General features: G+C 45.0%; 1 protein-coding gene across 1 annotated transcript; it reads left to right on the top strand.

Annotated features, from left to right (window-relative positions):
* The first annotated feature begins 40 nt into the window (after positions 1-40).
* Positions 41-26,931, top strand: jag1b (jagged canonical Notch ligand 1b). Its single transcript, XM_046071027.1, has 26 exons — positions 41-407; positions 652-957; positions 7,628-7,679; positions 10,129-10,386; positions 10,889-10,949; positions 13,199-13,329; positions 13,425-13,544; positions 15,126-15,239; positions 15,332-15,445; positions 15,537-15,650; positions 16,086-16,132; positions 16,600-16,773; positions 17,182-17,332; positions 18,280-18,444; positions 18,705-18,818; positions 18,943-19,056; positions 19,223-19,336; positions 19,753-19,869; positions 20,490-20,517; positions 20,957-21,042; positions 21,630-21,743; positions 21,835-21,944; positions 23,092-23,331; positions 23,962-24,093; positions 24,340-24,481; positions 25,062-26,931. Exons 1-26 carry the CDS (start codon positions 351-353, stop codon positions 25,523-25,525), a joined length of 3,639 nt encoding a protein of 1,212 aa, XP_045926983.1. The 5' UTR covers positions 41-350; the 3' UTR covers positions 25,526-26,931.
* The last annotated feature ends 342 nt before the right edge of the window (positions 26,932-27,273 follow it).

Raw genomic sequence — 27,273 nt, 5'->3', positions numbered from 1 at the left:
TCCGTAGACACTCCCTCCCTGTTGAACTTGTGCAGCCAGCTCTAGCTCGGGCCAGCAGTCAGTCAGTCAGTCAGTCAGTCAGTAGTGGGCTCGGCTGCTGCATGGCCACTGTGTAAACTTTATTCAGCAACAAGTTGGAAGCTGTCGGGATAACGAAGACGCGCAGACGCTCGGAGGGGTTGAGGGACATAGGCTACCTAAAGGAAGAGGTCTTCTATGAATCGGGAACCTGTGCTCCGCTGATCAAAGTGTTGTTTCCCACTCGTGCATGTTTAAACCAGAGGAGAGCTCTGGTGCCGTGTGTCGGCCAGACGACTAGTACAAACGAGTGGCAACAGCAGTCCGGAGGCATGATTTTGAGACGGGGCTCAGTCGTTGCTGCCTTTTTACTCTGCCTTCTTGCGAAGGTATGTGGATTACTTGAGCGGGCAGGGTCACTCAGTTCAACTGTGTTTGGATGTACTTTGATTGCATGTGTGTAGCCTTTTTATTTGTGCACGGCTATGCTAACTCTACCTGTAACCATGCCGCACGCACAATTGTGTCCAATTAGCATGCTGCAAGTGCAAATAAAGTCAAGTGTTACAACTCTAAATGTTCATAAAACGAGGTCAAGGTTTTCCATTGCATTCACTGTTCTGTCTTCAACAGGTGTCAGAGGGATCTGGACAATTCGAGTTGCAAATCTTATCGATGCACAATGTTAACAGAGAGCTGCTGAACGGCTTGTGTTGTGATGGCACACGGAACACGGCGGATAGAAAGTGCACACGGGACGAGTGCGATACGTTTTTTAAAGTTTGCCTGAAGGAATACCAGTCGAGAGTTTCTGCTGCAGGGCCCTGCAGCTTCGGAATGGGATCTACGCCTGTCCTCGGAGGGAATACCTTTTCTTTCAAGAGCTCTGTCAGGAATGACAAATCCAGGATAGTTTTACCCTTCAGTTTTGCCTGGCCGGTGAGTTGGAGACTTTAAATAAAACAACTTGTGTTTCCCGACGCGCTTCTTCAAACGAGAGAGAAAAAAAGTCTGTTTGCACTGCAATTCTGTGCAATTACTGTCCGTCAGTCATTCTCACTCCTCAGAATAGTGGATAGAAAGCACAACAAACAAAGAATGACTTTCTGTTTCGGCAGTTAGCTCTGGTCTCATTATCTACTCCAATTAACCAGGTGCATGTATTTTCCTCCACCAGGCCTAGACCTGTCTGTTCTATCAAAATAAATGTTAGGGTGTTAAAACTACTCAACATAAAACCTCAGTGTTCAGAGTAGAGGGGCTTAACCATGCCAATACAAAAGAAGGTGGGTTAATTATGCCCCCCCCCCCCCCCAAATTAAGAACCAGTAGACTCATCAATATAATTAAACATGAAATATTTTAGAGAAACGTCAATTTTAGCTTGTTCTCATCTAGAGCTATTTACAACATATCGGCTGGATTCTACTATTTTATTTAAAATGCATGCTTGAAATGTCTCTCATAAATATGTTCCCTGTTCTGGCCTGATTCCCACACGTTAAAAAGTTGAGATGAAAAGCTGAGCTGCACTCTCCCAGATCTACCCTCCTGGCAGCTGCTCACGTTGCACAGTGCAGTAACTGCAGAGTGAAAACCCACTTTCTGGTTTCCTCAAGTGTCAGCTCTTCTCCGTAGAGTAAATAAATGGGCCTGACAGGGCTGTGGGAGTGTTTGTAGCTCTGTGAGAGATATGATTTGCCATGCACATGGAGCACATTTTGATGTAGTGAAGAGAAAAAGGGGGAGAAAAAAAACAGTAGGACCGTGCGCGCAGACTGACTGGCCCCACGGCCTGGCCCGCAAACTCCTCCACTGTGCCTGATGGGTGAAAGGCACAGTCCGCTGGTATGCGTGTGTCCAATTACATCAAGGCTATTTTTACCTCGATCCTGATGGAAGGTCTTGTCGTAGTTTCAGCCATTGTACGCAGCGATGGCCTCAAACCCAAGCCCAAAGAGGTGTAAGAACTGGAAGGTCATGCGCGTTTTCCCTCTCATGCTGTACATTGTTGTGTGTAAGCCTGTGGGGCAGAACAGACCACTTAGATTTGTATTTTCCCTATGATCCAAGAGCCAGTAAAATAATGTTCCCAGCAGGGCAGCATGCTATTTGATCTAGCCTGTATTTTTTATTTGCTCTACACTTAGACACCGGCACCTCACACCTCCTTTTTTATTTTTTTTATTTATTTTTAAGACAAATGTTTCTGCTAGATGTTCAGCTATGCCAGCACGAAGTTGGCATGAATGCTGGGAGCCAGATTAGTTTAATCTCACTGGTTAAAAATCATTCCTCCTTGAAAACTCTGACATTGAAATGAAATGTGCAGCCATTTCAGATTTGAGGACTATGGCTTTACTCCATTTCTTTTCTACATAGGCTCATGGTCAATTTAGTAAATGGCCTTCATGTCCTAGACCTAATGGAGGATGTTCACCTTATTAAGGGGCAGGAGACACATGGAAATACCAAAGCTAGGGGGTTATATTGCCTGTGAAACCTGTAGAAAATGAAAGAAGCATCTCTGTTGTGTGTTTAGACAATATATCAATTAAGAAATGTCATGTTAAGATAAATGATTTTAATACCACTTGTTTGGAGCACACAGGCTGAGATTTGGGGGGGGGGGGGGAAACAGAGCTGCTCCTAAGCTTCTCTTCAAGTGCTTTACTTTATTGCACATTAACAATCATCAGGTTAGGTATGATATCACTCTTTGTCCTTATCATCAGTTGATTGGCTGTCGTGGACAGATGGCAGTGTGGTGCAATTGGGTTTTTGGGTATTCTGAGTTCATGAAGCCCCCCCCCCCTCATCCTCTCTTGTGAGCTGCATGAATTTGGCCTCTTGTCCAGGCCAAGGGCTTTGTTTAAGTCACGCTCGGTTGGACCCCAGGCATTTCATCGCTTTAACCTTGCCACCCACAGTAACTGCTGCACTTAATGAGGCTACGCACATGTGCTTAGATCAGGTAGGACAAGAGCCAACCCATCCAAGTCAACGCCGCCAGCCGGACTTCTTTAACATTAGCACGTCGCTGTTTTAGAGCCCTGTATGAATTCCCCAATGTCTGCTTCATGCTTTTATTCCACAGAGAAGTGAGGGCCCTCACTGTGTATCAAGCAGGGACAATGGTGTGCTCTCAGTGACTACAGTGAGGATTACAGAGCATAATAGAGGCAGTGCAGCTGTAATGCCAGTGCAGGGCAAGCAACAGGAAGCAGTTGTAGTACACTCAGCAGTGATGAAGTTGGCTCTCAGGCAAACTGTGACCTTGCCTCTGTGGCCACCTCAGCATATTTGCCCATGTTACACATATACAAGGAAAGAGATGACATTTTTCAATTGGGGCTGGGTCAGTCCTTTAGAGGATAGCTTGAGCTTTTCTCAGCACTTACCTGCACACTTGCCAACTTTTATGAGTAATCTCTTGTTGTACATCAAGACCTGGCAGATCTGGCACCCTAATTGTACTCACATATCAGACCTCATTATGCCCATATTGAATACATCATTTTCCTCATTCTTTCACTTGGCAACAATTGCTGCCGTGTCCTCTCAGACCTGGGGTATGTTGGCACAACTGTGATTGATTTGTTGACAAGTCGGAGCTCCCTGAGAACTGTGATCAGGTGAGTCGCAGAACAATAGTCAGCTCAGCCTTGTGGGTAAGCGCTGCCGGCAGCTCTGGGAATAATGACATGTTTGTTTTAGTCTGCTCTGATGTGGCAGTTAAGTGCAAATTACTCAAGTGAAAGAGGGGAAAATAAACATGTTCTTTCCCTTTTGCTCTCTACCTCACCCTGTCCTCTACTTTAACAAGGACTTTTTCAGCGTACATGTAGTGTTGTCAGTGTGACGTTACATGATGGCTTCTCATGCTTCGCTGCTTATCGGAGTAGTTTCAAGCTGTATGACATGCATCAAAAATGCATTTAATTTGTTTCACCTGTACCCTGTTTTTTGTTTCCTTTTAATGGTTGGTGACCCTTGTAAAAAGACAGATGAGTGGTTGCTTGTTTATTGAAATGCTTAATTTGACTTTCATTCCTTGTCCCGGGTTCATGTTTTGATCTTGTTTGCCTTGCGAGAGATCCAAAATCAGTTTGGCGTGTCTTTTGTTTTTGTTGGCAGAAGGTGGGATTCTTGTGTCGGGGTGAGGTTCTGTCGTATCCCCGGGCTGACGTACTTTTAGTATAGTATATACTAGTATATTTAAAAAGCTGTTGATTGTACAATAGTCTTTCTCCAACTGTTGTTGTGATGAAACTCTCTTGGCTTTGAAGGTGATTATGAGAGTTGTCTTTTCATGACTATAGAGCGTGGGCTTTATCGCAAACAGGGTGTGTTACTTAGCGGTCCCAATCATTGGTTAGATCTCTGTTTGATACTATTAAAGTGATTGACTCAGGAAAACTGATATAGAAGGTCAACATCCTTTTGACTGGACTGTTGACATTTCCTGTGTAGCCCTAGACTAGTCTTATCTGTTCTGTGCCTTGCCTTTATTTAGACCTTTGGCTTTTGCCTGTTATTCCGTGAGACATACCTCTCTTTTTTTATTTTGTTAGATTGCCTTGTAATGGGATATCAGATGGCTCCATTTTCAGTTGAGGCCAGGATGAGGTGTGTGCGTGTGTGTGTGTATTGGGAAAATTCCCCTACTGAGAGGATTCAGTAGTGTTCTTTGGCAAGTCATTGTGATTCGAACTGGAATGATCTTTATCACTTGTGTTGCTTGTCTGTTGGACAGTATCTGCTTGGCCAGGAAAGATAAGACATATAGCCACACTTATTGCACTTGGACGTGTGTGTGTGTGTGTGTGTGTGTGTGTGTGTGTTTGCTCTGAAGTTCAAAGAGAAGTTGTGAGTCAGCTGGGAGCCTGGGAAAAGTGAACCTGGCAGAGGCAGATGGTTCCAAGCTGATAACTGCCAGGGAGTTATGGAGTGTTAGTGAATGAGGAGTCAGGCAGTATCTCACTTTCTGGAAGCAGTTGTTTGGTCTGGAACTGAACATCCCAATAATGGCGAGGCTGCTTGTTAGATCAAGCCACTATGCCGTTATTGTCAGATAAACAAAGCCTGTGAATCTTCAGCTGGAGTGTACTTGAAATGAACAGCAACTTTTAGACAAGTAGGTGAGTAGTAAACATTGCAATCAAAGGCCATTATGTTTTTATGGTGTGGGCCTTTAATCATGTTTATGTAGCACTAATATATGATCAGTCTGTGGTGATGATGATCACAGTGCTGCAATAGCTTCCATGTTGAGGCAAGTCCAAATCGTGCAAAATATGGGTGTGTTATGATGATCTAGATCTGACTTAAAACGAATCGGCCAATAGTTCCATTAAACTTAATGCCTTTATAAGAACAGTTAACCACAAAGTGGTTTAATGACCCCCCCCACCCCCACCCCATCCGTGCGCACAGTGTGTAGGTTTGTTATGTAGCAGGTGAACCAGTCTTGTTGATGTTTTTGTTTGGCAGGGTCAGGGATCCATTGTTGCTCCTAATGGGTAACTACCAGTATACTGATAACATGCAGCTCAAAACTGCTCAGATAGCTTGAGGTCACTAAAGGGTGACTTAACTGTATTAGAATACACTTTTTGGGGGGGGCTTTCTTATGTCACAATCACGTAAATTGAATGTTGCAATGATGACTTATTTTAAAATTTGGATGATGGATGTTGTGTTTTAAGTTCCTGTTTTTAAGATGAGGCAGGCTGGAGAAATGAACACTGAAGCTGAGTCCTGGACACATGAGGGGAACACCAAAGCAGTAATATGATCCTGCCTAATGCTTGAAGAGAAGCCAGGGGACTCTTGTTCTTAGTGGTAATTGAAGTAGCTGTAGTTTGGGCCGTAGCAGTAGATGATTAGGTATCACATTACCACTGACTCACTTACCCGAGTTCTGCGTCAAGTGATTGCAGCCAATTGTGAGACAGAACATACTGTAAAGCCCATGTTGCTGATGAGCACTGCATTTCAAACAATAACTTCCCTGATTGCAGTGAAGCACTGGCACAGGATGAGAGAAATGACCCCTGGAAAGATGGAAAGTTGAATAGCTGACAAAACAAGGTGAAGCCATAAGAAAAAGGTTCAGCAGTGAGTAATAGCCATTTTTCTTTCTGTGGAAAGTGAACAGGGGGGGTTTCCTTCAAGCAGGTTTGTTTACCATGAAGTCATCGCTGTAAAGAGGGCCGTAGTGGCAACCCAGAATTTCTGAAATGCCTCCGAGCAGCACTGCTAGGGGCCAGCATGTGTGTGAATATAACAAGCAGGTGTCTCTAGTGGATGCTCGAGCACTGTGTGGATTAGACTTTCTCACAATCGCATACTTTCTCTGTCATGCGCACTCGCAGGCACATTGTTCGTTCCCTCATGACTGTGGCACAGGGCAGTGTGAATGTGTAAGCTGATATTGGTGTGAGCGCTACCGACCCTGAATCAGACAAAGCGTTTGTGGGAGTGCTGAAATCAAGACAGGCCCTCCAGAGTGTAGCACTCATTCAGTCTCTCTCTGTATCTTTTCTGCCTCCCCATCCGTCACATATACCTCCCTTTTTCCAAATTTTTATTTATTATTTTTTTTGTCACTTCCTTTTTTTGGCCTGAAACGCATTGTCCGTAAGCACTTCAGTCTGGATTGTTCACAGCATTCATGGTGCATGGCACTTGAGGTTTACAAACTTCCAGAAAACATTATTGAAAATGCCATATACATTGCAAAACAAAAGTGACTGTGCTCTCCCAGAACACTGGAAGTCATCTACAGACTTGTCTCACCACATTTTATAAACATGTGGGAAAAACAGCATGTGGGATAAACTGTTTCTAAAGAGGGCAAGGTTATAGTGGCTGAATTTTTTTTTTTTTTGTTTTTTGTTCTATTTTTTTCATTTTGACTTATTCTAGTCATTACTCAAGCATCTGTCCAGTGCAACCCAGCTATATCTGGCTGGTTTTTGGTGCATCAGACACCCTCCTGCTGGGTGGGTGTGCAGCTAGACCACGCCACCGCTGCCCATCAGTCTGTCATCTTCATCGTTGTGACGCAGACCTCTGCACAGCCGTGAGCTTATCCTCCTCTTAATCAGATCAACGGTATCATTGTTTTAAGTTAGCAGCTTCTGTACTAGGCCTCGTTGTAAGCTAACTCAATGAGAGGGAGATGAAACTTGGTTGGCATGGCTGGTGAGCTCGTGTGAAACTGGAAAGTTGTCGATTTGGATTTCTTTTTTGGGAGGAGGGGGCTTAAAGTATTAAACAATATATTTATAAAGAAAAACATGTCCCATAATGTCAAACATCAAACCTGACTGTTGAGTGTGCTGATAAGGAGATTGATTTTCTATCAAAAATGCCAATGTGATAGGCTATTTGTTAAAGGGAAAATGTGCAGGGACCTGGTACAAGTTAGTTTGGTTACTAACAAACAAAGAGCTGTCAGCCAGTCTGGTTCTCTGAGTGATAAATGTCTCATATTGACTTTACAATCATTGAATGGTAACGGTATAGTTTTGTTCTGTGAAACAGTGGTTGCTTGATGATCCTGCTCATGGCTAACACACCTTTTTTGTCTTGTCTTCCTCAGAGGTCCTACACTTTGATAGTGGAAGCCTTGGACTTCAACAATGAAACCAGTGGTGAGTATTTGTCCTTGTCATTTCCACCTTGCCTTCCCCTCTCTTTTCTGTCCCCTGCCTCCCAATCTACTACCCTACAGTAATGTCTGCAAGGAATCGTCGTGTTGATAGTCAGGAAGGGAAGTTTATTCTTCCTGAACCCCCTTCCCTCTTCCCCATGGTCCACTGGGTGTGCGTGTGTGTCTGGGTTAGGAAAGTGTGTTGACAGGTGCCTGTAAGGCGGGAGAGCAGGACAGGGAAGCGAGGGGGAAGAAGTAGAAGCGGGGACGGGCCATAGGGGGGCGGGTAGACAGAGAGAAGGAAGTGTGGTGAGGTAGAAGAGGGGAGTATTAAGCAGTGCCACAAAAATGTTTTCATTTGGCCGATGACTGATGGCAGGTGTTGCCAGCCAAGGTCAGGGTCACACTGTCTCACTGTCAGTGAGGCGTGAAACACAAAGTTCATCCGGCTGCCCAGATCAGCTCGGCGAACAGCCTGGTCACAATGCAGGGGGCCAAGGCCCCTGAGCTATGCTGTCTCACAGGTTAAAGTTACCTCTGGCACAGGTGGGCTGCAGACTGAGCTCAGAGCATGTGCAGTGGAAGTAGTGTAGTGTTCCAAGACTGTGGCCGTTCTTCCCATGAACGTGGGAAGAACACAGTGGTAACATGCTGAATCTAAATTCTGCTTGCCAGGATTGGTTTTTTGCCGCTAACGATACTAGAATTCCTGCTGGTTGGTGGTCAGATTGGCGACAGCATGGTGATCCCAGCTGAAGGAGAGCCTTATCCTGTGCCTGTTTATGCAGGTCTGTTTGAGGTCAATAAGGTTTCGGTCTTTTCTGCTGTATTTGCCGCTCCCCAGAGAGCTATTAGGGCATTGGTGTGAAAAGCCCCCTGAATATACACAGTCAATGCTGGTTAAGCCCCTCTGAGCTCCACCAGGCTAGCTCACAGCTGGGACAGCCTCATATGTTGTGACTATCCTGATATTTAAAAGCCAACTGATTCCTAATTAAAAGCTTTATTTTAGTTTTTATAATTTAGTTTTTAATCAATGTTATTTTGAAATCCTTACTCTAGAGCACCTTTCTATCAGTGTATACCCAGTGTTTGAGAAAAGTAGTCCCTTTTTTTACGGCTTTAAAGTTTGACTTTTTCTATATTTAATGAATTCGATGCTTTTTTTTTTAGAAAAAGCTTTTCTGATTTATGTTTAACTCTGAGCCAGGCAGCAGGTAGTAAGGATGTGCTACACCTGACACTGCAGGCCAGCAGTCGGTAGAGAAATGCCGCAAAGCTGAGCTCTGAATTCCAAACCACTGCGAAATTTTACCGGGCACTGCGATTTCAGTACGCCCCTCCCGGGCCCCTATACACACCACAGCACAGTAAATAAATGACTGCTGGCCGCATTGCATCATACTACACAGAGGAGCGATTCACCCAGCGGTCAGCCACCTCTGCTCGTGTGAGTGCAGTAAATAACAGCTGTGACATATTTTTCATTCTCTCCCAGGTGGAAGATTTAGATATTAAGTAGCGAGTGCTACATGTGCGAGTGAATGAGTGGTGTCAATGTGCCGGGCTGGTATGTATGTGTACAGTGTAGTTTCTGGAGATTGGGCAGAGAATGCTTACTTACTCTGAGTGTTTTGCTCTGTGTGTGACGCTCATTACAGCCATTGGCTCCCAGGTCAGTCCTTGCCTGTTTGACAGAGCCGTGACCACTTCGTGTTTGACATGAAAATAAGTATTGTTTCTGGCTCTCTATAAGGACTACACAATCACAACATAGGCTGGGCCTTTGCTCCCAACTGAAGTAAGGACAGATACTTGTAAGTGCGTGAAAAGAGTTGACTCAAGACCGCTTTGACTGCTGTTTGTACAAGAATGTATGCGAGAGAGGCAGTCTGGATAAAAGTGCTGATGGCACACTGGCAGGCTTCCCAGCAATGACTGTGGCATCGGTGTCCTCACGCTGTAATTTATGGCGGCTGCGGTTCTGTCCTCGCCTGAGCAGATGCAGAGGGCAGCATCTGAGACCAGTAATATCCTCAAGCTGTAAACCTGAGAATCAAAAACCAACCGGGGGAGAGTTGGAAAAGGGAGCGTGAGAAAAAAAGCAGTTAAGAGTGCTCATTACAGGCAGCCTTTTCCTTTTTTCTGCATTTCCTCCTTGTACTTTTCTTCCTCTCCAGCACACATAGTTGCTTTAATTACATATAATCTGCTATCTAAGAGATCTTCCGCAATTTGTGTCACAATTTTTGAGGCGTTTTTGGGTTCCCACTGTATGATCACGGAGAACATTGCAGCAACCCCCAAATGCATAATGTAGGATGCTGCATTCCACTGTTATCTCCCTGGCTCAAACATTTGATGAACACTAACATAGTTTAGAAGGGAAATACATTTTTTAGCAAGAATCTTGCAGTCAGTGTTGATGGTGTCAAAATGTATGTTTTTAGGTGCAGATGGGAAGTTGATTGAGAAAGCATCTCATTCCGGCATGATCAACCCCAGCCTGCATTGGCAGAAGTTGACTCACAACGGCCTCGTGGCCCAGTTTGAGTACCAGATCCGGGTTAGCTGTGACGAGCACTACTACGGCTTTGGCTGCAACAAGTTTTGTCGGCCTCGGGATGAATTCTTCGGGCATTACACGTGCGACTTCAATGGAAACAAGACCTGTCTGGAAGGCTGGTCCGGACCTGACTGCAACACAGGTAAGCCCCCTGCTGAAATGGCAGCGTGAAGTGATGGGTGAAATCACTTCAAAATGGAAATACTGATCAAGACAGCTGCTCCAGACAGTTGGATTAGCATTTATGACCATGAAAGAGTCTTCTAAAACTAGCAGCCAGACTGCAATCTGTGATTCATGCTGATACACTGTCTGTTGCGTGGTTTGCAATGAATGGGGAGTTGGTTTTTGAATCCTCACAGCATTTTCTTGTTTCCTTTACCATTTAAATAATGTTTTTTATTGCTTGTATGACCAGGAATACATTTTTATCCCCAGGAAATCAGCCCAGGCAATAGTCAGTTTCTTGTTAAATATTTTACTGTGTTATATGTCAGGGCAAGCTTGGTTGTTTGTTGACAGCAGTGTTTATTCTCACAGGCTGAAATGTCATCGAGGGTAGTAATTGTATCATTTACTGCTATAATTAAAATATGCTAAATTTGAATCTAGTTACCAGGCAGTGATTCTTCTTCCTCTTCTAGCTATATGTCGACAAGGGTGCAGCACTGAACATGGATCATGTAAGGAGCCAGGGGGATGCAAGTAAGTGACCTAAGCTGTTATGTGTGATCTATTAGTCTGTTATCAAGTGTTTTACTCCATTTTTATGATGTAATATGTCAAACATGGTTTGTTCAAGTGCCTTTACTTATTATAGAGGCTGGTGCCAGAAGCCTGTGGTGTGGATCATTCAGATATGTAGGGATTGTGTCCAAGCACCAGTTCTGTAATGGCATGGAGCTTTCCCTGTACGTGCTTGGTTTTCTGGCCAAGAGACTATCAGTACCCAGGCTTTAGCAGAGCGGCCAGCTGAGCTGCAAATCTCTTGTCCGAGCTGCCAGTCTGTGAAAAGGAGAGGCTCATATGCCAAGACCCCATGTTGGAAATGGTGCCTATGTGTTTCCCTCTAATGAAGCAAGCGTTATCAGTCAAATCGCGTGTAACATTCAGATGAGCCTTAAAGTGTATTGTTTGTGTAGCTAATGGCTTCCTAATGCTGTTTATGCACACAGCCAGAGGAAAAGCCAGTCGCAGATGGATATCAGAGTGGGGCATTGTGTGCAGTAACAGTTGTATCTCATCCTCATCCTGGAGGAGGCCCTGAACTGCCCGACTCTTCCCACACAGCTCAGGCACTGGTTGCTTTCTTAGTTTGTCTGATTTGGCCACAAATCAAGCACAGCGACGATCATGTTTGTTCATTTTCTGCAGAAGCGTTGTTGTTTTCCCAAGCTTTTGACATCATCAGGGTTCATGTAAGTGCTTGTGTGGCCACCGGCAGAACAAGAGGTTGCATTGCTTTAGTCTCTGCACAGGTGTGGCTATATTTAAAGCTCTGGGTTTAACTTGTTTTATATGCACTCTGCCAGCAAACTCTCCAAGCAAGCTCTACTACTGTTGTAGTCGGTGAGTTTCCCATCATTGGGTTGTTGCATTGGATTGCACAACAGCAGTACATAGCAACATTGGCTGCAGGCTAGGGCAACCTCCTTGTCACTAACTTGATGTGAGCAGAGCCACAGCTAATGGCGCTCTGGGATTTTCTTTTTAGCCTGCACTTTTTAATGATACCCTTAGCTTTCATTGTTTCTAACAGAGTAATAACAGTGCACCTGTAGACTACAAAAAAAACCACAGTAGAAAACTGGTTTGAAAAGCATGAACTGCACTGCCACAATATTCTTGTAAGAGGACTGTTTTAATGTTGAGGGTTAAAATCCTTATGTGCGTCAGCAGTGCTGCACAATGTAATGTCACATTCCCCAGTAATTTGGCTGTGTAATAACAGTAAATGATTTGGGAACCTGCTGGGGAATCCTGCTTCGCTTCTCATGGAGAGGATTAGCACACTTTTAAGAATAGCCTCTTTAATCACAGACTGAGGTTTACTTAACGACTGCGTTTATTTTTACAGTCCGTCCGTTTCTTGGGGCTAATCAGTGCGCCGCTCCCCCCGAGGGACACTGTTTCCTGTCGCTAGGCTAAACAGCAGCAACTGTATCGCCACTCCGTCACCTTTTAAAGAGCAGACTTATCAGCCAGGCTGGATTGCCGTCTTAATTATGGAGCCCAGGAAGAAAAGGGCAGCATTATCAGTATAATTATGAACCTGGACATTTAAGTGGTCAGCAAGCTGTGTTCCCCTCCTCAGCCTTGGGGCACAAGCCCGACTCCTGACTCATGGGAACCAGGATGAGCAGCAGTATAACAGCCGAGAGGAGGGCTGAACACTCCTCTCTGCAAGGATGTCTACTGCCAAGCCACAGGCACGGTGTTGTTAAAGGGAGCGTCTGGCCGCATGCTAATGTTAGCTGTGCTAAAGGTCCCATTGGAACTGTAATTTAGTGTTTTGTTTTTTTCTGTTTTGGTAAAATGCAAAATACCCCCCTGTTTCCCTGTCCCCAAGTATTGTTTAAAAGCTGTTGCATAAACACCCTGCTATTTAAGATTCATTTGTGGTCTTTTAAGAAGCAGCCCAGTTGCGAGGGCAAGAATACTGCCTCTTTGTTTGTTTCGTTTGTTCAGCTCCATGCTGTATACACCAATGTGTAGTTCATTAAGTTCAGATTATTGCTGTATTGCTTGTGAAGGAATTTGGAATAAGCAGAAGATTAAGATATTAGCATTTTCAGATACCACAGGGATAATCTGACCTCACTGAGATTTTATGAATTTGCCTGAATGTTCAGCATGTGTCGCTGTGGCGTGTTTGTGTGTATTTGGGCAGATTTTTAATTCATTTTATGTCCCACTTCTGAGGCTGACAGCATGGCGCTCTCTGTGTCTTGCAGGTGTCTATATGGCTGGCAGGGCCAGTACTGTGACAAGTGCATCCCCCACCCTGGCTGTGTACATGGCACCTGTGTAGAGCCCTGGCAGTGCCTGTGCGACACCAACTGGGGCGGCCATCTTTGCGATAAAGGTTAATTCCCTTCTCTAATTTCAGTTGCAGTCTCTGTAGGAGTGGCCCGTGTTGTGTCAAAACAAACTAAACTGTGTGAAATGCTCCTCTGCCAGATCTGAACTACTGTGGCACTCACCAGCCATGCCTGAACGGAGGGACATGCATCAACACAGGACCTGACAAGTACCAGTGTACATGCGCTGAGGGCTACTCTGGTGCCAACTGTGAGAGAGGTGTGTGTCAGTGATCTTCTACAAGATAACTTTTAGCTGTCCTGCAAAGTCATTGTTAGCAAGCTTTAAAGGACACTCTACTGATTTCAGAGTTCAGCTGACTTGTGATGAGTCATGTTTCCTGAAGCTCTGAAGCAAGTTGCGTTACGAGAACAAGTCTTTGTAGAGGTTGATTCACACAGTCTGAATATTTGTCCTCTGCTGCTTCGATTTGGCCATTCCTTGTTTTATCTGTCTCTCAAAGGTCCCCAAACTTTGTGGAAGTGCAGTACTAAATTGCCTGTCTGCCACTTTAAGGCTGCTTAAATTGTTGTTCTGGCAAAATCAGAGCAGCTCCAAGATTCCCAGAACTTCCCTTTAAAAAAAAAAAAAAAAAAAATTTATTTATAAAACAGTCCACATTTGGAACCTAAAATTCATATAGAATATTTAATCTTTATAGGGTTTCAAAATCATGCTTGCAGTTATAATAAATGGGAAGGTTCTGGGCTTTTGTCTTACAAACAAAAGGTCAGAGGTGCCTTGAGTTTGTAATCAGAGGAGGTGGTAACTCGGCAATAATCTTTCCACTCCAGTGTGAGTGGCCCCCAAGTCAGGTAATCCACCGGTTTGATCTTCAGGAGCCGGTCGTCCCTTCGCTCCTCAAGCACTTGAGACAGATGGGTGTGGTGCTAAGGTTCAGCTGCTGCGAACACTTACCATGGAGATGATGGTTTTTTCCTCATTAAATCTGAGCCTCGCAGGGTGCTGACAGCTTAACTGCAGAGATGTCAGGAAACTGTGCCCTTCGTAACAGGAGGTCCTCAGACCAGGGGATACATCAGGCTATTGTAACACAGAGGCTCCAGAGGGCCCCCCCCCCCAGCATACCAAGGACCATCCCCTGATCACCTCCAAACGCCTAGATATTACCAGAGTGAATCATTAATTTTTGATTCATTTGGGACCCACTCATCCTTAACTAGTCCATAAAGGAGAAACTCCAGGGCAGAGGCTCCTCTTCTCCCGCTCGCCTTCCCGCCTGTCTCTCATCTTGTGCCGCGTCTCAGAAGAAGAATGGCGGGGAGTCAAAGGGAAGTCACGGTGCGTTGGTCAGGTCAACTTAGCATGAAAGATGATTTCCTGGTGGTGTGGTCTGCCGGGCACGTAATGAGAGTGAGATGTGTGGTGGGGGTGAGCAGGTTTTTGGGGCAGGGGAGGAGGAGGAGGGGTAGGCAATGGGTGAGGGAAAGTGTCAACCTGTGGGTGTGTTCTGCTGACAGAGGTTCTGGGTAGAGAGTCAGAAGCTGAAATGCATTTTTACATCTCATTTGTTTTCTCATGAGTAATGGGGTAAATATAGGTCACATGATGTCAGAGTGAAATGTTCTCATGGCAGCTACAAAAGCAGCCAAGCATCAATCAAAATATCAGCTTATCAGCAAAAAAGAGTGAAGTTTGTCCAGCACAGGGTACGCTGTGCGATTAGAGTTAATCACAAATTAAGTATCGTAAATTTTTTTTTTTTTTCTTTGTTAAATGTAAAATGACTTACAAGGGGTGTGTGAGACCTGTTTCCAAAAATGTTCTTTCTTTTTCTAGCGGAACATGCCTGTCTGTCCAATCCATGCTCCAATGGAGGGGTTTGTTCAGAAACCAGTCATGGCTACGAATGTCAGTGTGCGCCAGGCTGGAGCGGCCCCTCCTGCACTATCAGTAAGAATTCACTCAACCTGCACCCATTAAAATGTCAGTACCCTCACAGAGAAAATCATGTTGACTAACCAAAATCGACTTCTTATGCTTAGATGTTGACGACTGCTCTCCAAACCCCTGTAGTCACGGGGGTACCTGCCAGGATCTGGTAAACAGTTACAAGTGTCACTGTCCTTCACAGTGGTCAGGGAAGACATGTCTGATAGGTGAGCCACCCGGCCTCTTTTCCTCTTTCCACCACTTCACGCCTGTCAACTGCACATGCAAATGCCACTAACCCCTTCTCTCCCGCTCTAGATGCCAACGAATGCGATAGCAAGCCTTGTGTCAATGCCAACTCATGCCGGAACCTGATTGGTGGATACTTCTGCGAGTGCGTCCCTGGTTGGACAGGGCAGAACTGCGACACCAGTGAGTTGAAGGCTGTCAGTTGCAGCTGTGGAACGGGACACCTGTCCAGCTGCTCCCTCCTTAATTTCCTTCTTTCAATTAAAGCTGTAACATGAAGGCGTAAAGCAAACAGTTGGACAAGTGCAGCCTTTTCCTGCAGTGTAAATTAATCTGCTGTATCACTATTAGCCCTGTGTGTGGCCAAGGCTGTGGTGAATAGAGGTGGCTCAAAACAATCCCAGGACTAGTTTCACTTGGCAGTAGACAGGATTGCTCAATACTGTGTTGCACTGATTCTGTAGCCACGTTATCCAGCTCTTACAGAGCACTCTCTAGCTCCGACAATGTTTTTAAAGGCCCCTAGCATGGGAAACATTAAGCACAGACTTGTTTTCAAAGAGAGACTATTTAGTCAAGCTGTTCAGAATTAATCCTCAGATTTATTTTCCTGTGCAGATATAAACGACTGCAAGGACCAGTGCCAAAATGGGGGAACTTGCAAGGTACGTGTTGAGTCAAAAACCATCTAGCTTTATCTGGTATCACTGCTTTGTTTGCTAGCTTGTTTGTTTGTTTTATTGTGTCTTTTTGTTGAAGCCTGAGACATTTACAGTGGTCATATAAATAGCTGTAAACTGTTCTCTCCAAACCGACAGTGGAATTGTTGTGGAATTCCTCTCTGAAATCAAATCCGAGGGGAGTGGGTTCAGAGGGGTTTCTAAGGGAGGGACACACAAGTTTCTTGACCACATTAGATTAAATTACCATAAACATTATTGTGTTGAGCCCGTGCCAGGAAAATGTGTTGAAATAATTGCGTAGCTGTTATAATCTTCCCCCAAACTTGTTGCGCTACCCCCCACCACCCCTTCCGTGCTCTTCGTTCTGTTCTCTGGTTTGACCCCACCCTATCAAAGCAGTTGATCAAATTTGTGGCTGCATGAGGTTAACCCTGGTTCCTTTCTCTCAGGACTTGGTAAACGGCTATCGTTGCATGTGCCCCCCTGGCTTCGCTGGCGAGCATTGTGAGAGGGACATCGACGAGTGTGCAAGCTCGCCATGCCTGAACGGCGGGCGCTGTCAGGACGAAGTGAACGGCTTCCAGTGCTTGTGTCTGGCTGGCTTTTCAGGAAATCTCTGCCAGGTGAGACATGAGTCCCACCACTATCCCATACACAATAAAGCACAAATGCATGCATCTCGCTAGCCCCTTTTCTGCCGGCATTGCAGTATCTTTGGTTTTGTTGTAAAGTTTTCCTGCCCCACCCTCTTAAATGGCTGTTGTTCCACAGTCCTCCTTTTTTAAAAGGGAGTGCTTTGTTGAAGCTGCTCCTGGCTACAGCGGGATACATTCCTTAGTGCTGAAGCCCAGACTCAGAGGACGGCTCCTATGTCTCTGCCTTGTTTTCCCCCTTCCTCCAAGCGCTGTGCGTGTGTTGTTTCCTGGCACAGCCTGTAGGGAGGATGCTGTGGGTTTTGCTCTGTTTAGTGTAGCAGAAACTATGTCAGCTATCAGGTTCACCGTTCTCTATTCAATACCTTTCTTTCCTAGCTGGATATCGATTACTGCTCTCCCAACCCGTGTCAGAACGGAGCGCCCTGCTTCAACCTGGCCACAGACTACTACTGCGCTTGCCCGGAAGACTACGAGGGCAAAAACTGCTCTCACCTCAAAGACCACTGTCGCACCACGACTTGTAAAGGTACATCTCCTGCCTGCAATAACCACAAGCTTTTTGCTCTGTCTTTTTCCAGAACATTTCTGTAATGTGATCTGCATAGCGTGCTGTAGTAAACTGCTGAATAAGGCCAGGTCTTCAACATTTGCCTGAACACTTTGCCCACATTTTTCCCATGAGGGCAATACCTATATTTTAGTTTCGTGCGCTGAAGTTTCTTGGCCAAGGTGAGCTATTTTTTTTTATTTTTTTTTGAGTGCAGCTCCCTTGATGAATGCCCCCCTCCATCTCCTCAGCAAAGCTTTTCCAGTGATTCTCCCCTCCTCTGAATTCCTTGAAAATCTGGCGAAAGGCTGATAGCACTGTGTGTGTTCTTGGTAATGACTTGGTGGGCTACCCCCCCCCCCCCCCCCCCCCCCCCCCCCCCCCCCCGTGTGTGTGTGTGTGTGTGTGTGTGTGTGTGTGTAATTGAGTGAGTGGACCAACCACGGAGTCAGATACCAGGTGGTGAAATTCTCTCTGCTCTTGGCAAGAATTAAGTGATTACAGGGGAGCAAATTCACCTCGCTCTCCTAACCTGATCAGACAGGGGGAAAGGAAGGGATTTCAGTGCAGAGTGAAAAAGATCACTCTGAATTGCTTATGAAAGCATAACAGCTTATCGCTGTTTCTTTTATCGTTAAATTTTTTTATATGATACTGGGTTTTTTTTTTTTTGGGAGATGGGAATTTTTAACCAACTTGCTTGAATTATTATCTGTAAAGGCCTGTGGGCCTTAATCTCGTCCTCTGTCTCTCTCTCTCTCTCTCTTTCTCTCTCTCTCTGTCACTTGTTGGCTCTCTCACTACACAGCAATTAAACTAAATTCCCATTCCTCCTTTTCATTTGGAAAACACAAACCGCATTTTATGATTTGGAACGAGCATTTGTTGAAACAGGTTTCGTCAGTTGTTTCACTGTCTCTCCGCAGTGATTGATAGCTGCACAGTTGCCGTGGCGTCGAACAGCACGCCGGGAGGAGAACGCTACATTTCGTCAAATGTGTGTGGACCTCACGGCCGCTGCCGGAGCCAGGCCGGGGGCCAGTTCAGCTGTGAGTGCCAGGAGGGCTTCAGAGGCACCTACTGCCACGAGAGTAAGTCCAGATACCACACAGACACACAACACAGGGCACAACTAAACATCAATAAATTTGATTGGCCTCTGCACATTCTTGGGGGAGTGGGGGACAGTAGCTCACCTGGTAGCGCGCGTACCAATATTAAGGCTGAGTCCTTACGGCAGTGGCCCAGGTCGAGTCCAGACCATGCCCTCTACTGTATGTCCTCCCAAAAGGGAAAAAACTTTTTTCAATCTCACGTTTTTCGTCTTTCATTTTATTTTTTAACATGTCAGATATCAACGACTGCGAGAGTAACCCATGCCGCAATGGAGGCACCTGCATTGACAAAGTCAGCGTGTACCAGTGCATCTGTGGCGACGGTTGGGAGGGCGACCACTGCGAGATCAGTAAGTAGTACTTGTTTTCAAAGCGCCTCAAAACAAACCCACACCTATATACTTACCTATATACATACAAAGTCTGTCTTCTGATGTGACATGAATCACACTCCCTTCCAATTGTCTCCACCAGACATCGATGACTGTAGCACCAACCCCTGTCATAATGGAGGGACATGTCGAGACCTGGTGACTGATTTCTTCTGCGAGTGCAAGAATGGCTGGAAGGGAAAGACATGCCACTCCCGTAAGAGCCCTTTTATTTCTTCCTCCACACCCATGTATTCTGTCCATGCAGGCTTATGGTATGTGTTGTATATAGTTACAGTGTTCTATACAATCATGTGTGTGTAGTTAGACTCATGTGAGTGCACAGCTTAAGCAACCTTAAGATTTTAAAATGCTCCCCTCAGGCGAAAGTCAGTGCGATGAAGCCACTTGCAACAACGGAGGCACCTGCCACGACGAGGGCGACACGTTCCAGTGCAAGTGTTCCCCTGGGTGGGAGGGTACGACGTGTAACATAGGTGAGTCACACCGTCAGGGCGGTTTGGTTTAATGTTTCTTATGTATTCACACACACAGAAGATTGCTTTATGGGAGAGCTCGGCCTTGTCTCAGATATTCATCAGATCTGTCAGATCCGCGAGGTCCACAAACAGTTTTTATCCCTTCACTCTGTCAACGCTCCCTCCCTTCCCCTCTCCCTCTCTTGTGAGTGCTGACAGATATCCGCTTAAAATCCCTGATTGCACTGACAATACACTTCAAAGTCGTGGAATGCAGATTCCCTCAAAGAAAACGGAAACCCGACCAAAAAAAAAAGAGCCAAACCAACAGCAGTCTCCTGTGACTCTTTTTGAACAGTGATTTTACTGATAATCCTCCTTTTAAAGTTGGGAAAAAATCACTGACAAACTACACTTCTTTTTCCCTCTCTCAGCCAAAAATTCAAGTTGTCTTCCAAACCCGTGTGAGAATGGAGGTACTTGTGTGGTGACAGGGGAGTCGTTTACCTGCGTCTGCAAGGAAGGCTGGGAGGGTCCCACGTGCACCCAGAGTAAGTACTCTTTAAAGGGGAATGGTAGACAGTTGCTATTAAATGATGATAAACCTCCTGCTACCTAGTGCAGAGGTGAAGTCCTGCATCTGATTAAATCTGAATCCCCCATCCCTTCTTGATCTTTATTCCCCTCCCAAAAAAATCTCTGGCTGCTGCCGGCCATGAGAGGAGAAAGAGAAGGAGGAGGGAGAAAGGGGCTCAGGAAAGTGGAGACAGATGTCTCCCCCCTCATCCAACACACCCCTCTCTCCCCTCTTGTCGTTGCATTCCTGTCCAAACAGTGACATGTCGGCTTGTTCTTCAGCCCTCCTCCTTTTCCCTGGCTTCCCTGTACGCATGTACTCCAAAACATAAATTCTCTCACTTTTGTAAGGGAGGGAGAAACAGCTGAGGTGGGAATGTGGAGGTGGTGGTGAACATTTGCTCTGTGCAAAGTAATCAGGCGGTGCAGAGTCCAGGCCGACCGGCACAACACACCTCACACACGCAAGCTCAGACGTGCTCTTTTTGCTGTGATGTGCACTGAACAGTCATACATGAGAGGACATAAACAACACACTCACTATGTTGTATCTCTCCCCTCCCTTTCTCTATCGTTTTTTTTTTTTCTCTTTCAGATACCAACGACTGCAGTCCACACCCATGGTAAGTAGAAACATTTCCTGTAGATTTTGACAGATGTAAACAGGGTGCTCCTCCTGTATCGTAGTTTCTCACCTGCAGGCTTTCTCTCTCACCGCCTCTCTGCTGAGAACCAGGCGTACACCCATCCCTGTCATTCCTGGGATGCAATCAGCTAACTCTCTTTTGTGAACTCCAACAGGCGGAACTCTTAGTTAACCACACACCACTGGAGCTCGCTCCCAAACCCACACGCTCTTATAAAAAGGAAAAAGTCTGATTGTCTTAATTGCCTTTTTTAGAAATGTATGATTTATTATTAATATATGTTGACTGGTGAGAAAATTACAGCCTGAAATAGTTTAATATAAAAGAGTTGTGATAGATAGATGTCCATCTTTTAAAGAAGCCTGAGATACAAACTGAGGTCTCACCCCATCATTTTATTTTTTTTCCTCCGCAGCTACAACAGCGGAACCTGCGTCGACGGGGATAACTGGTACCGATGCGAGTGTGCCCCAGGCTTCGCTGGTCCAGACTGTCGGATCAGTGAGTATTAACCCTGCCTCCCACTCCTCCCTGATCCCTTTTTAGAGCGAGCCCGGGCCACGGGACCGTCACAGTCGCTCCAAATGGAAGGTCTAGCCGGCCAATTATCTGTGCATTGGGCTGCAGGCCAGGCCCAGTCATTTCAGTGTCACTCCACCGGGCCCTGCTGCTGTCCCCGGGGGAAACCGGCTTAGCAGGCCAACAGCTAATCAGCCATGCTCTTTGACACTGATTACACAGATTGTTTTCCCTCTTAAAGGCTTTCAGATGGCCACATTCTTTCCCATTGCAAACCCTTTGTTCTGCTAAGTCCAGCCTTTAGCTCCTGCATACCTGCTAATGATGCTGCGTTGTAATAAAGCTGTGTGGGGCAATAACGTCCAGGGTTGATTTAAAGCATGTTTGCCTGTTTATTAACTAGTGTGTTATGGTACTGTTCAAATCATACACGACCTCAGTTCATTTTGCCATTAGATTTGTGTGCCGACAGCTTAACTCAGTATTTGTGTGCTGTCTGAGTGTGCTAAAAAAAAAAAAAAAAAAAGGGGGAGCCATTTCTTACCTCTCGCTCTTCTCCTCTGTGACAGATATTAATGAGTGCCAGTCCTCTCCCTGTGCCTTTGGCTCCACCTGTGTGGATGAGATCAACGGCTATCGCTGCCTGTGTTCACCAGACAGGACTGGACCCCACTGTCAAGAAGGTAGAAGTCTTCACTAGATGATAAAGGACCAATCCACCTAACAAACGCACCTTCTTGGATATATTTCTAATACTGTGGTTTTATGTAACAGTGACAAGAAAACCTTGCTCTGTTAATGGACACATGACCGCTGATGGAGTCAAATGGGAGGAAGACTGCAACACTTGCCACTGTTCCAATGGGAAGGTTGTTTGCACAAAGGTATGGCCAAACGCACTAACTCTGCCTGTGCACTAAATGTAGAAGTAATGTGAAAGTGATGTATTTATGAAGGCTCTGTACGTGAAGTACTGTGAAGCACTGGGAGAAGAACTGTGGAGGGGAAAAAAAAAACTCGATAAATGGCTCAAAAGGTTGTGTGGGTGGTGGAAGGCTCTATCTTAGAGATCTCAGGTAGGGCCATGTCAGGCCACAACAACACTTACAGGGTGGAGTTGGCTTGGGAGTGTCAAATTCTATACAGAGATGATTGTTTTGAAAAGAAACACAATCGCACTGTTCGAAAATACCTGTCTGATGCCAGTTAAGAATCTCCCAAAGTCACACTGAGCAAAGATTGGGTGATATACAGTAGAGGCCTGAAGTAGTGCTATCATCAAGTTTGTGTAACTGCCAGACGAACAATGGTGCCTCACTGATATTGCTCCCCTCAGGAGGAAAATGCATCATGAGGTGAAAATGATCCAGAGCTGTTGAAGTACAGACTACCGTGTAGTCTGAAATGTGAATGCAATTATAGGTGGGTTTTACCGTACTTTTGCTAACAGTGGTTTGTGTGTTTAATGTAGATGGCGTAAGCATATCCCTTGATATGCAACAGAGAGAAAGGAATCTTTTCAGAGCCACTATTATTCTTGACTTGGGAAAACTTGTGCCAGTGATTGCATCTTTTTACTGTCCGGGCTGGGGATTGAACCTCTTGAGTTCATCAAATGTCAAACCGGCTGTATAGGAACTTTGAGCTGAATGCTAACTTCAGCATGCTGCTGTGCTCTCAATGATATTGCTGACATGCTGATGTTTCGCAGGTTTAATGTTTGTGTGTTAGCGTGCTAATATTTGCTAATTAGAACTGAATAAAAACTACTGCTGGGGCTAACGGGAATGCCATTAGTTTTGCAGGTAATTTGGTAGTTAAGTGAAATTTGGAATAAGTGAAATTTTGATCTGCTACAAAATCACCAAAGTTATTACACTTCATCCTGACGGGGACATAAATGTCTATACCAAATGTCATGGCAGCCCATCCAATCATCAGCTGTAGTCCTGTTCATATGTGTTTAATTTAACGAAGGGTCCTTGACGTTATCTCAACACGGTTTCCCCTGTCATGTTTTGCTCTCTCCAGATGTGGTGTGGCCCCATGTCATGCCACCTGGGTGCCAAAGGTCGAGGCGGGTGTCCTTCAGGCCAGAGCTGCATCCCCATCAGGGAAAGTCACTGCTTTGTGAAGTCCTGCCTCAGCCTCGGAGAGTGCTGGCACTCCAACCCTCCCCCGCCTCCCACCAAATGCCATCCTAGCTCCAGTTATCAGGACAACAGCTGCGCCAACATCACCTTCACCTTCAACAAGGAGACCATGCCTCGAGTGAGTTACCTAGGCACCAGAGAGGGAGAGATTGAATGAATGAATGAAAGAGTCTTTGGGGTTATGCTTCATGCCTCTCCTCTACTGCCACGCTTAAATGAATGGGAACAGCAATCTGTGAAAGTTTTTCAGAACTGCTGAACCATCCCTCCTGGCCAAAATTATTTCTAGTCTAAGACTCCTGAACAATTCAGTCATGTATTTTTAAAATGTGTTCCAGGAAGAAAAATGTGAGGATCTTTCTTTTTTCTCTCCCTGTCTTTTGTTGACTGCGTCCAACTTTTGGTGCTTCTGAAAATCAAGCATTCCCGACTTCGCAACTCATGCCAATTTCCTCTTAACCCGACCGCACTGCAAGATTAATTTCAGGATCATATGGATTTGAGCTAAACAGGACCACTGGCGACTCTGTCACCACATAGGATCATCACTCGCCAGTTGCTTAACAAGCATGACAGCAGATAGTGACAAGCATATGAGTCTGTGGTCTTTAATCTAAATGAGGTGGATCCCAACCAGATAGCATGTTGAACCTACTTCCAAAATGCAGGCCTAGCTCTTCCTTTTTCTTGATTGCCCTCTATTTTTCCATGTGCGTTAACATTTGTTTCATTTCTTCTTCGTGTCCAGAGCTTGACTGTGGAGGATGTGTGTAAGCAGCTGAGGCGCTTGTACATAGTGAAGAATTTCTCCTTGGAGCATTCTGTGTCCATAACCTGTGACCCCTCATTCTCAGCCAGCAACGAGATCCACGTCTGCATCGTAAGTACCTCCCTCCCACTCCCAGTCTGCCATATGTTTGCCTCTATTAATGCATAGTCAAAAGAAATCCTCTTTGATTTATGCCCTGACGACCTTATTCTTAGCAACATAAAGACATGCTCTTATGGGACATGTGGTGGATTAAGGATTGGTTGTTTTGTGTCATCAGTTGACAGCAGGTACACATGATCAATGGCCAGACAAACCAACAGATTTCAAACCTCACTTTCTTCTTGTCACTTCTAGTCTACCGAGGACCATCTCTTGGATCGGAGCCCCATTAAAGAGATCACAGACAGGATAATCGACCTGGTTAGCAAACGCAACGGGAATAACACCATCATCACTTCCATCGCAGAGGTGCGCGTGCCAAGCCCCAGCAAAACTGGTATGAACAGCCTCAAAACTCTGGTTGTTGCCTGTGAAGTTTTTCAGACTTGCACACACTTGCATTTGTAGAAAAAGGTGGGAGGACATTCTACTTTTTTTTTTTTTGAAAAGGTCAGATGAAATAGAGCCAATCCCTGAATATGGCAGCAGGGCCGAGCACCAAAGAAAAACGTGCATGTGTGAAAAAGAATTCCTAATCCTCCCACATAACTCGGGCCGCCCAGGTCTGCCATCTCATGACAGTTGTAATGGAGCTTAAAACAAATCTAGCCAGGACTTCGATGGAAAGAGCAGAATTGCTTGGCTGCGTGGTTTTAGATTGGCTCGTACTGTGACTAGTGAGACTCCCGCATGTGTCCACCATTCATCAATATAGTGACAGCAGACTGCCGCCACGGCCAAATAGAAGCAGCCTCCTCCCCTGTTCAGGGCTGAGAGTTCAGGTTGCACTGGTAAAAGCATGCTAATGATTAGTAGTAGTATAATAAAACCTTTTGTGTATTGTTTGAATGATTGGGACTTGATTCTTACACAGTTGTAGCGTCTCTTTGACCTGTGATTGTCTTTTCTTCCGTCAGACTACCTAGTGCCCCTCCTCAGCTCCATCTTCATTGTCATCTGGGTCCTTGTGCTGGTCTCCATTTTGCTGTGGTGCATGCGGCGCCGGCGGAAACAGAGCAACCACAATGGGACGACGGCCGCTGGCTCAGAGGACAACACGACCAACAATGTACGGGAGCAGCTCAACCAGATCAAGAACCCTATAGAGAAGCATGTGGGCCTCACGGTGGCCATCAAAGACTACGAAAACAAGAACTCCATCATTGCCAAAATAAGGACAAATCATCCCGAGGGGGATGAGGACGACAAGGAGAGGCACTTACAGAAGGGCCGCTTTACCAAACAGCCAGCATACACACTGGTGGAGAGGGACGAGAAGACGCCCATCTCCACATCCAAAAATCCCAACTGGACTAATAAACAGGACAACAGAGACTTGGAGACGGCAAACAGCATAAACAGGGTGGACTACATTGTATAGCAGACAGCTGTGTTGCTGTGCAACCAAGCCTTATGCCTTCACACCCCGGTGGTGGGTGAAACAGGGGAGCATTGGCATGTGTAGTTAGTAAACTGTCGTGTCAGTCGTGACCCCACAGTATTTTCAGATATTCCCCGTGTTAATTTAAGTTTTGACAAGCTGGCTTACACTGGCAGTGACGGTTGCTTTGGTTGGCTGGAAACACAAGGCACTGGTATACATTTCACTGTAGAACTAGTTGCAAAAGTGTCGTCCTCTGCATTTCATTTTGCTCTTTTTATTTTAATTTAGATTTAGTGGACACATGGAAGGGGCTCCTGATGTAATTGTTGTACAATGACTAAAACTACCCGACGTGTTCGACACTAGAGCTAATTATTTTCAGTATGTGGTTGAATTCTGTTTGGAGAAAGTGCCTTTTCAGCTTTAGACTTCAGCAACTGTCAAATGAGAAAAAAGATCAACTTTATTATTTATTTTGTTTTGGGGCGGGGGAGGGAAGGGTTCAATGTCAGCAGTTGCTGCCAGTATGAAGAATTTATGTCGATTTAGAACATGTAGATATGTACATTTTTTTTTTTTTTATTATTTTTTTTTTTTATTAATCATTGTGTATATTTGATTTATTAACTTAATAATCAAGAGCCTTAAGATATCATTCCTTTTTATTTATATGTTCTGTCTAGTTTGAAGGTTTTGATAGCTGTGGAAGCCTACAATTTCTTTCAATTACTTTTTTCAACGCATTCTATAAAAGCCAAATTTCAAAGAAAACAAAGGATGGGCACTTTTCGCCTGAAAGAAATGCTTTTGTTTTGTTTTTCCACACATTTGACATTTCATTATTTGTTGCCAGGACCTTGATTGAAGGCAAGTGAGGTTAGGACAACAAAAGATCCCGGCTGCTGAGAGGGACGGACATGGTGGCAGACATATTGCTTGCCACTAATGGATTAATACTTAAGGGAACAAAAACCCTTCAGCAGCTTCAGTTTAACCCATTGACACATTTCAAAGGTTGTCAAAATCCACCAACTTGCAAGGCAAGTCACATCAATGACACGCCAGAATTCCCATCTGCTTTAGTCAGCATAATATCATAAGCTAGACAGTGAGTACTTGAACAGTAGGGGGGCAATGGGAGCACTGTAGAATCAGATGATATACACTGCCTTTCTCTGCAAGAGTCTGCTTTCTGTGCACATTGTTTCTTTTTAAAAAATGAGGCTCTTACAGACAAACATGTTTTATCTCATTTAACCCTTTGAGATCATGGCAACATTTTGTCCTTTTTGACTTTTGTGTTATGAACTTGAGAATTGTGTTGATCTGGCAATATATTTTTGAAAGTCATATTTATTAAATATTTTGTATGAAAAGAGAATTAAAGTTGTCTTTGTTCTGGAGAGTGAGTTAAGAGTCTGTCTGTGATGCATCAAGCCAAACATTTCGGAGCATATGAAAGGTTTCTCATGCAGCTGGCGTGGGAACTGCTGCTGGAGAGACATCATAGACTTGAGCAAGGTCTCTGTCCAAATGTGTTTACAGCTAATTACGTTGTAGCAAGCCATCCTCATTAAGTCAATACTGGAGACATAAATACCCTCATTCCTCATGATCCCCAGACAATGTTGCCCTTGTTGGTCTGGTTTAAGTAGCAGGCTTAACTAAAAACTTTCAAACTAGAAGGCCTATGAAGCCTACATTGTAGTTCAACTGATTATCAACACTTATTGAGAATGACCTTA

This window comes from Micropterus dolomieu, linkage group LG15 (assembly GCF_021292245.1).
Source record: "Micropterus dolomieu isolate WLL.071019.BEF.003 ecotype Adirondacks linkage group LG15, ASM2129224v1, whole genome shotgun sequence".
Lineage (NCBI taxonomy): Eukaryota > Metazoa > Chordata > Actinopteri > Centrarchiformes > Centrarchidae > Micropterus > Micropterus dolomieu.
This window is presented reverse-complemented; position numbering and strand designations above follow the sequence as displayed.